This window comes from Mastacembelus armatus, chromosome 18 (assembly GCF_900324485.2).
Source record: "Mastacembelus armatus chromosome 18, fMasArm1.2, whole genome shotgun sequence".
In the NCBI taxonomy this organism is placed as follows: domain Eukaryota; kingdom Metazoa; phylum Chordata; class Actinopteri; order Synbranchiformes; family Mastacembelidae; genus Mastacembelus; species Mastacembelus armatus.
This window is the reverse complement of record NC_046650.1, coordinates 10,441,424-10,451,111: the sequence shown is the minus strand read 5'-3', so window position 1 is coordinate 10,451,111 and position 9,688 is coordinate 10,441,424. Positions and strand designations below refer to the sequence as shown.

Here is a 9,688-nt window from a genome sequence, read left to right as displayed (position 1 = left end):
CATTGTGTCCTTTTCCTAACTACTTAGTCCCTAAAAGACCACACGCTATACTATAGTGCCACACAATTGGAGTACATTTTTGTTATTGCACTATGACCATTTAGTCAACATACAATTAATGAAAGTTTTTTTTGATTATTCAGGGTGTGAAAAATCAGATTTTTTTTTTCCCTGATTATTCAGGGCGTGAAAAATCATTTGATTATTCAGGGTGTGAAAAATCAGATTTTTTTCCTGATTACTCAGGGCGTGAAAAATCATTTGATTATTCAGGGTGTGAAAAATCAGATTTTTTTTTCTCCTGATTATTCAGGGCGTGAAAAATCATTTGATTATTCAGGGTGTGAAAAATCAGATTTTTTTTCCCTGATTATTCAGGGCGTGAAAAATCATTTGATTATTCAGGGTGTGAAAAATCATAAGGATTTTTTTTTTCCCCCCCCTGATTATTCAGGGTGTGAAAAATCATTTGATTATTCAGGGTGTGAAAAATCATTAGAAAAATTTTTTGATTATTCATGGTGTGAAAAATCATTAGATTTTTTTCCTGATCATTCAGGGTGTGAAAAATCTGATTTTTTTCCCCCCGATTATTCAGGGTGTGAAAAATCATTAGAAAAATTTTTTGATTATTCAGGGTGTGAAAAATCATTTGATTATTCAGGGTGTGAAAACAATCAGAAATTTTTTTTGATTATTCAGGGTGTGAAAAATCATAAGGATTTCCCCCCCCCCCCCTGATTATTCAGGGTGTGAAAAATCATTAGAAAATTTGTTTGATTATTCAGGGCGTGAAAAATCATTTGATTATTCAGGGTGTGAAAAATCATAAGGATTTTTTTTCCCCCCCCCCCCTGATTATTCAGGGTGTGAAAAATCATTTGATTATTCAGGGTGTGAAAAATCATTAGAAAAATTTTTTGATTATTCATGGTGTGAAAAATCATTAGATTTTTTTCCTGATCATTCAGGGTGTGAAAAATCTGATTTTTTTCCCCCCGATTATTCAGGGTGTGAAAAATCATTAGAAAAATTTTTTGATTATTCAGGGTGTGAAAAATCATTTGATTATTCAGGGTGTGAAAACAATCAGAAATTTTTTTTGATTATTCAGGGTGTGAAAAATCATAAGGATTTCCCCCCCCCCCCCTGATTATTCAGGGTGTGAAAAATCATTAGAAAATTTGTTTGATTATTCAGGGCGTGAAAAATCATTTGATTATTCAGGGTGTGAAAAATCATTTGATTATTCAGGGTGTGAAAAAAATCAGAAGTTTTTTTTGATTATTCAGGGTGTGAAAAATCATTAGAAAATTTGTTTGATTATTCAGGGTGTGAAAAAAATCAGAAATTTTTTTTGATTATTCAGGGTGTGAAAAATCATCAGAATATTACATAAATTAAAAAACACTCACATACTATACTATGACCACGTTTGAGCTACATACGACACCGTGACTACTTTTGAGCTACATACTACACTGTAAGGGCTTGTCTCAAACTACACCATTACATCTTATGCGCCACATACTATAACATGATCGCTTTTCTCAACAAACTACTATTTTCACTTTTGAGCCACATACTACCAGATCCAGACAAGACAAGAGCCATCTTGAATTTCGCTGCTTCCTAGGGATGGTCAGTCAGCTGGGAAAGTTAATCCGTGACTTTGCAGAGAAGGTTAAACCTCTGAGGGATTTCCTGTCAAAGACAAATCAGTGAGTTTAGAACAATGCCTGTCTGTGACAGCTAGTTAGTTTACTAGATCAGCAGGCACTGAGCATTCTCCCAGGATTCAGGGGTTTCCACTCAGACTCACCCACACTCCAGGTAAAGCACTACTCCCAGGTGATACTCTCATGCCAAACAGTCAGCAAAACCATGTGCTTAACCCTTGTATGGCGTTCAGGTCTGTGGGACATGTTTTCTAACAAAGGTAAAGGGCAGAAATTAACCACATGTGCTGTTTAAATTGCTTGTAATTGGAATGAAGTAAAGATCTGCTGAATATTAACATAAAATTGTTTGTATTGAATTTAAAACCCCAAAACGCATCAGGTCCAGCAGACCCATGAACACCACACAAGGGTTAAATGCATATTTTTCAATCACATACTGCAGTAAAGTCGCAGTTTACATTACGTATTATATCAATCAAAATGTATTTGCATATCACATTTAAAACAACCACAGTTGGCCAAAGTGCTTCACAGATTAAGCAATACACTAAATATAAAATAAACAGAACAATTATATACTGATATGAAGTGCTATATTATACTAAAATGCGTTTTTAATCACCAATTACACTATTATCATGTTATAATATTTTGGATTAGGGCTCATTTTTCTTGACATCTATGGCACAGTCTGTATTGACAACTTACTGAACAACAAAATTCATGATTAATATTTATTATGTAAATTAATAGACTGACAAACTCAGATTTGTATTTATTTTTTTTAAATAACATTTATGCGAGTCTTGTTTTGAAAACCAGCCAGGGTAACGCGTCAGCAGGACAGTAATTTACGGACGGTCCCTAACTCGGTGCGACTGTGTGCGGGGTCGGTTTGGTTCAGTTCGTATTCGGGGGGGGGAGCACCGAGCACCGGTCTGCTGCTCTGAGGTTTTCCGCAGGTTTTCCTGGGGGTCTTTGGAGAAGAAAAATCCACCTAAAGACCAACTTCACCGCTGGACCGCTGAAGGTAACTAGCTAACGTTAACGTAACCGCGGTATAACGTTAAATCCGATACGTGCCCACGACGACAACAACTAACGTTATTAGCTAGCTATATATTAACTCCTGATAAAGTGCAGCTACAGACTAATGCCCTGTCATTTACCGGCAGGTTGAAGGAGCTGCCCGACAGCCTGGTGTAAACAGTTTGCAGAGGCAGGTCTGGAAAGGTCCCGAGATATAGCTCAACGTCGCTGCCCAGCACATAGCCGGGTCCCACGCCCTGGTTTTGTGTTGGCTAACGTTAATGTTTAAAGCGACGGGATCATACTACTCCTCACAGATATGACTAAGATTTATAGATAACTCGTTAGATTATCACGAGCTTTTAAGCGACTTATAGGAACTAACGATGTCATCTCCTCGGTATTAACTAGCTATAACGTTAACGTCTGGGCTTGAAGTGAACTAGGAAATAAACGGAGCCCCCACAGCTCCGTTATGTTGTAATGTTAGCATATCAATCAAGCTAGGAGGTGCTGTTACTAAGGATCTGTAGAGATGTATAAATGCAACCATGCGGTTGATACATTTGGTCGGTGTTTTTTATTATTTTCTATGATTTCATGCAGCTAACGTTGGTCTACATCTGACTAAATGCTGCTGTTTTCTAATGTTAGCCGATCCGTGAATGAGCAGGAACCATTTAGCACTCAGGTCTTTTTGTCACTGCTTTGGATTTAAAGGGGTTTTGTTTCAAATAAAGGGTCTTTTTTGGAGACTTGATTGAACCATTACCGAGTCCAGAGTCCGGTATTTAATCTGTAATAATACAATAACAGAACAAGTAGAACATCTGGGCAAGCAGCCTCCAGATGTTTGGGGTTTCTAAAATTTGAAAACCGAGTATTAATAAACAAATGACATTTATTTGATCGATGGATAATCAGTATGTCATTTTCAAGCTGTTCTCTAAACATGAGTACTGGCTGCTTCCTGCTGTTTGTTTTAGCTTTGGGATACTGCAGTAAATATTTGTCACTATTTTTTTAGGTTTAGTTATAATAGAAATAATCTTTAAAGTCCTGTATTCATCTCAGGCCTAGTCCTCATCAGTTTGTCCTAAACCAGCACCTGTTGTTTTGGCTCTGGTTAACATATGTCAACCACTTTCTTGTTTCCATTGAGATGTTTCAAGCCGCAGAGCTGAATGCCAAATGGTCTCCTACTATCAAGAGATAGCCAGTGTGCAGGATGGAGACCCAGGAGGAGTGACAGAGTCTCTTCCCCCTCGGGTGACACCACGACGGCTGCAGAAGATGCATTGGATCGGTGGATACGTTTTTGTGCTACTGGCGTGTCTTATCGCCTCTCACACCGCTGGAGCCTTATCAGTGGACACGGGCAGAAACCGCACAGACAATGTGACAGAGAATGTGACAGTAAGCGGATTTGTCCCAGTTGTGTTCACGAAAGTAAGCCAGATAATTGCTCGAGAGGGGAGCTGCGCGCTGATTGATTGCAATGTCACCGGAGACCCGTTCCCCAGTGTTCAGTGGTTCAACTCCCATGGAGACCGTCTGGACACGGAGACAAGTGGTGAGACAGATTGTACTGTTACTTTAAACCTGGTTTCCTGTTCTCTTTGTGACCAGTCACTTGGCTTTAATTTCATTAGCAGCAAATGCACCCAACAGACATTTAGGTCAATTTCTTCACTGAAACAAGGTAGTCAACACTACAAACCACAGGTCCCCTCAGGAAATGATGTTAAAGACTTTATAAGCCACCCAGACCCTCTTTATAGTAAAACAGCCTAACGACAGGAGCCAGGTGCATTTAAAAATATATAAAATATAAAATCATCTCAAATCACTGGTAACTAATCTTTTATTTTAAGTCTGTGCACTTTTTTTATTTTTGTTTCAGGAGGTGGTCCTATAACCTGATTACTCTAAAAAAAAACTGTACGAACTGATGTTCCTAATTTGTCCAAATTATTGCACATTTATTTTGTAGCATTGGTTATTTTTTTTTTTTGCTGTGAAGGCAGACACTCGTTCATTTTTATTATGGTTTTCATTCAAGCCGAGCCTGCTCTGTCAGTGTGAATATTTTGATTCACCTTGTGAGAAACGCCGGAGGAATAGTGGTTTTTTTCTTCTGAGGCCTCTCCTGAGCCGACCTGTCGAAACCTGTTGTGAAAGAGGAAACAGAAGCAGCATTGTTATTATGGCCCACAAACCCAGATCAGCATCTAACTAGAGCTTTTCCCCTGGGTTACACACGCACACACTTGTAATTAGGGAGGGGTAGACTTTCAGGCACTAGTTCACTCATAAACAGTGGTGATTTTAGGAGCAGCATTACTACCCCACCCTCACTGGCCTGATCTGCAATGTAAGCTGTAGTATTGTTCAGCACACATCAGTTGCATCATGTGATCCTTTGGTGGAGGTAAAATTAGAAATTTTGCTCTCATGCTAGAAAGCGGATGGGTGGGACGCTGTTGGTGGTCGGGCTAAATTTCCTGACTGCCCATTCATGTCCCCCAGAGGATAACACAGAGGCTAACTCATTGTGCTGGATGTGTCGAAATCTAATATCTGTAAATATCTTTACAGTCTCGTGCAGACCTCAGACTTCAGATTTAGAGACACCTTCTTTAACATCTGTCCATCTTTACTCCCACAGAGTACAGTTATTAGTTTTGCCAACAGTTCTGTCCAGTGTAAACTAATGTACAGAAAAAAACCCAGTTTGGATTGTGTGATTTTTACACAGCTAAATCCTTAACCCCCCCCAAGCTAAGCTGGTCGGCTTCTGGCACTAGCTTCATATTTAACAGACAGACACGTGAGCGGTATTGATCTTGTGCTCTCACTCTCCACCAAATGTCAAACTACTTGTTTAAACTGCTTTAAAGCTGTCGCATCACCACAGCGGTTCAAAACAAGCACCTCATCTCCTTGATAAGAACTGATAACCAAAGCAAATAACCAGGCCAAATGCTACAGCCAGGCTCCACACGCACAAACTGTACACATGCTCATATCAGTACATTTGAAGCTATGACAAACTTAAGGATTCAACTAGAAAACAGACAATCTATTGTATCTTCAATTACAGGAGCACATTCATGCTATATGGATGAACTGGCCCTTTAAATGTGCTTTCATACTCCCTTCCCAACATGTAAATAGATCATTGTTTTGATTAGCAACTCAGACCTCAGCACACGGCAGTGTTTCCAAACCAAACGCTCCCACTGCACCTGTGTAAATACTAAAAGCGCGGCAGGAAGAATAAGATCGCTGCTGGTCTCTGCTCTAAAGACAAGAACACGTATAAAACCATCCTTTTCAAACACCATCTATCTATGATCTATGTGATCGGAGTATACAGCACACGCTAACATGATACATACTGAGAGTAGCAGCTTTGTATTTCAGAGTCAAAGAGTCAGATCAGCAGGTTCAGGCACGAAATCACACCCAATTTTTTAAACACATGGTTTCACAATTAAATACATATCAAAGCTTGTTCACTTTGAAACATCTATTCTCTGTCATGCTAATGTCGTACTCCCTTAAAGTATTGGCTAAGATTGAAGCAACATGGCTTTAAACATGTCACAGGCAACTTTTTTGACCAGTTGTTGGTTCTTACTGTTGTTACCTTTGTCTCTGTAGACGGGAAGTGGTGGCTGCTGGACAACGGAGTCCTCAACATCACCAGCATCGAGTTTGCAGACCGTGGGAAGTACACGTGCATGGCGTCCAACATCCACGGCAACTCCAACTGCACAGTGACGCTGCGTGTGGTCTTCACTAACGGTGACATGGGTGTGTACTACATGGTGGTGTGTCTGGTCACCTTCACCATCATCATGGCGCTGAACGTCACACGCCTCTGCATGATGAGCAGCCACCTGAAGAAGACGGAGAAAGCCATCAATGAATTTTTCCGAACCGAGGGTGCCGAGAAGCTGCAGAAAGCCTTCGAGATCGCCAAGAGGATCCCCATCATCACCTCGGCCAAGACCCTGGAGCTGGCCAAGGTGACGCAGTTCAAGACCATGGAGTTTGCCCGGTACATCGAGGAGCTGGCTCGCAGCATCCCACTGCCGCCGCTCATCATGAACTGCCGCACCTTCATGGAGGAGATCCTGGAGGTGGTGGGAGTGGAGGAGATGAGACACACGTTTGTCAGGCAGGCACCCGAGGGACGGCACGAGACTGCAAGTAGGGTCGCCTCCATCGGGGTGCGGGACGTCTTCACCATCCTGCAGGAGAGGGAGAGAGCGCGAGGGCGGGAGAGGGAGCGCAGTGAATCACCCGCCGGCGACTCGGACAACTCTTCGACACACGAGCAGCCGCAGCACATCGCCATCCAGGTGTCGGTCCACCCGCCGCTCGCTGCTGGAGGTTACTGCAATATAGAGGCTCCACCTCAGACAGAGGCCGCACCGTCCTCCCCTCCGTCGCTCGCCCCTATTCACCACAAGGAGCAGCCTGAGGGAGAGGGAGAGCAGAGCGCTGAACAAGCGGCATCAGAAGCAGCGGAAAGTAAGACCCCTCCCTGCCAGGTGTTTTATGAGAGCCACGTGTGACGGAACGCACCAACGCTGGAGGAGCGCTGAGTTATCCTGCTATGCATTTTCACTTGAAGACAAAAAGGTCCACAAACATTTTTAATTTCATATCTTGGAGAGAAACAATCACATTTTTATTTGGCTTTTGTGAACAGAACAATCTCCAAACCTTTGTAGGCTGTTCCCCTGAGAATAAAGCCGAAGGTTCTCAAACACTTGGGTGTTTTTCTCACTCTGGACTTTTCATGCTTGAATGTACATGGAAGGGTTGTCAATATTCTTATCAATGTAATAAGCATAAAATTGTAAAGAAACATTTCCGGTGTTGAGATTTTCATAGCTCAGACTATTATTTAAGTAATTAGGGTCTCTCAGTCTCGGGACAGTAATATTTCAGTTTTAGTTTCCAGTTCTAGGGCTTTTATGACGAACTTCAGAAATCTGCCTCAAGCTGCTCTTCATGCGTTTTCTTCAAACCATGAAAAATTGAGCTTTCCTCATTTGGTCACAATTTCACATCCAGCTACTGTTACAGCCGATCTGCTGTTATTGTACAACGTTCTGCTCGCATAGAGATGCATGCTGGGCTTAAAAAAAAAAAAAAAAAAAAAAAAAAAAGATTCAAGTGTTTAGTCACAATTTCAGGATTGTACAGCATTCTGCATTTCAATAAAAGAATTACCACATAAGCCAGGTAAACCTCTGTGTACAGTAGATTTCCTGATCGGGTCTCACACACATTTTTGGGTAGAGTTTATATGTTTCCTTTGAAATATTTTTAAGAGTATTATTATATTATTACCAATTATAGTGGGATTTAAGTTTCTCAGTTAGTTTAGTGTTAAAAACAAAAGAAAGCCTTTGTCTTTTTTCTCCTCTGTCGTGCTCTTTCAGCTTTTCATTTGACTCCTGACCTGATCTCAGCATCATCTTGCTTCTGCAGAGGCTTCACAGCTACAGTTGCATTTTTACTGCATGTTCCACTATACAAGTTGGAAATGGAGATGTTTGACATCTTCCTCTCGGACTGGGAAAAAAAAACAGAAAAAAACAAAACTCCTTTCTTTCTCCCTTTGCTTGGCTGACAGTCCAATCTGTGGCGGACATGGACACTGTTCTGCTTTTACTGGTGCTCTTGAGATGCCTCTTATTTTGTAGTGAAATAAAATGGAAGTGCTGTGTAAAAACCACGGTTTCTACAGTTGACTCATATTTATTCATGTTATTCATCAACTCTGCATACGGTACATACATTTGTAAAATTTGTGTTGAATATCTGCTATAACAATATTATTTTCAAGGTTTCTGTAGTTACTAGTAACAATACTCAAATACAGGTACAGCTTTAATTACTTCAGGTCTCATCCTTGTTCATGAGAATTAATTTTAGAGGAGTTTCATCCTGGAGAAATTGTTGCCCCAGAACTGAACTGCAGTAAATCTGGAGAACATTTGCATCTACTGGCGTCTTATGAAAATGTTGGACATGCAGCAGGAGGCAGGGCCACAACTGACACAGTCGACTCCATTAAGGTGGAGTGACACTAACTGAATGGAAATACAGGCGGGGGCCGACAAAAAAACCATCATACTTTGTCTACATCCCTGAAAGTAAGAGTGCAATTGTTACCCAAAGAGGAATAACATGAGCAACAAAATCCACTAATAGCATTAGATGAAAAATAAAGCTCCAAACTTTAGAAGAGGAATTGCCAAGAAAACAAGAGCATGTTATGGCTTTTTACATTAACGTTTGCTGCCACCTTCAGGCTAAACCTAAAATTTCTCCCCTGTTCTAAAACCCAGAATCACATATTAAAGAATATGTTGTCTCTATATTTCCATCCACTTCAATGAGGAAAAATACACAGATAAGAAATGAGAGCTGTCTGACAAGTATCTGACCAACTGCCAATATGTAAACCAGTAACTGCAGTCTGTTAAGTGTCTTTTCTCAACCTGATACTAAAGTCCACACAGTGTCAGTAGCGTCACCACAGACCTGTCTGTCCTGATGTGGATGACAGGACGTGTATCTGCTGACACAGCTGGAGACTTGTCTAAAAGAACAAAGGGGTTATAGCAAAATGATACATTACAACAGCAGTGAAATAAATGCTGTTAATGTTAAAGATACAATCACCTCAAATCCAAGCCTTTAAATTTTATATAACCTTATATTTTATGTAATCATATAACCAATCGCTTTAAATCTTTAGGTCTTCAGTGGAGTTTTGTAAGCAAAAAAAACAAAACACCGATGACCGACAGCCATGAATGATTGATGTGCTGTAACAGGACACAGGGCGAAGACACTGATCCGTCTGACTCTGCCAACTTCACGTCTTGCTGACCTACTGTCCAACTGGAAACTGACAGGACTGTGCTTGAGAAAAGCGGAAAGACAAT

The 9,688-nt window shown here is 40.7% G+C and overlaps 1 protein-coding gene across 1 annotated transcript; it reads left to right on the top strand.

Moving 5' to 3' along the window:
• Positions 1-2,558: 2,558 nt before the first annotated feature.
• mfap3l (microfibril associated protein 3 like) lies at positions 2,559-8,478 on the top strand. The gene is made up of 3 exons (XM_026313108.1): positions 2,559-2,712; positions 3,874-4,284; positions 6,378-8,478. The coding sequence occupies exons 2-3, from the start codon at positions 3,903-3,905 to the stop codon at positions 7,295-7,297; spliced, it is 1,302 nt and encodes a 433-aa protein (XP_026168893.1). The 5' UTR covers positions 2,559-2,712; positions 3,874-3,902; the 3' UTR covers positions 7,298-8,478.
• Positions 8,479-9,688: the final 1,210 nt, after the last annotated feature.

What these genes read in the sequence shown, in the direction of transcription:
- mfap3l (XM_026313108.1), top strand. Translation starts at nt 3,903, where the DNA reads ATGGTCTCCTACTATCAAGAGATAGCCAGTGTGCAGGATGGAGACCCA. An exon ending in TCTGGACACGGAGACAAGTG is followed by an intron (nt 4,285 to 6,377) that starts GTGAGACAGATT and finishes TTGTCTCTGTAG; the next exon opens with ACGGGAAGTGGTGGCTGCTG.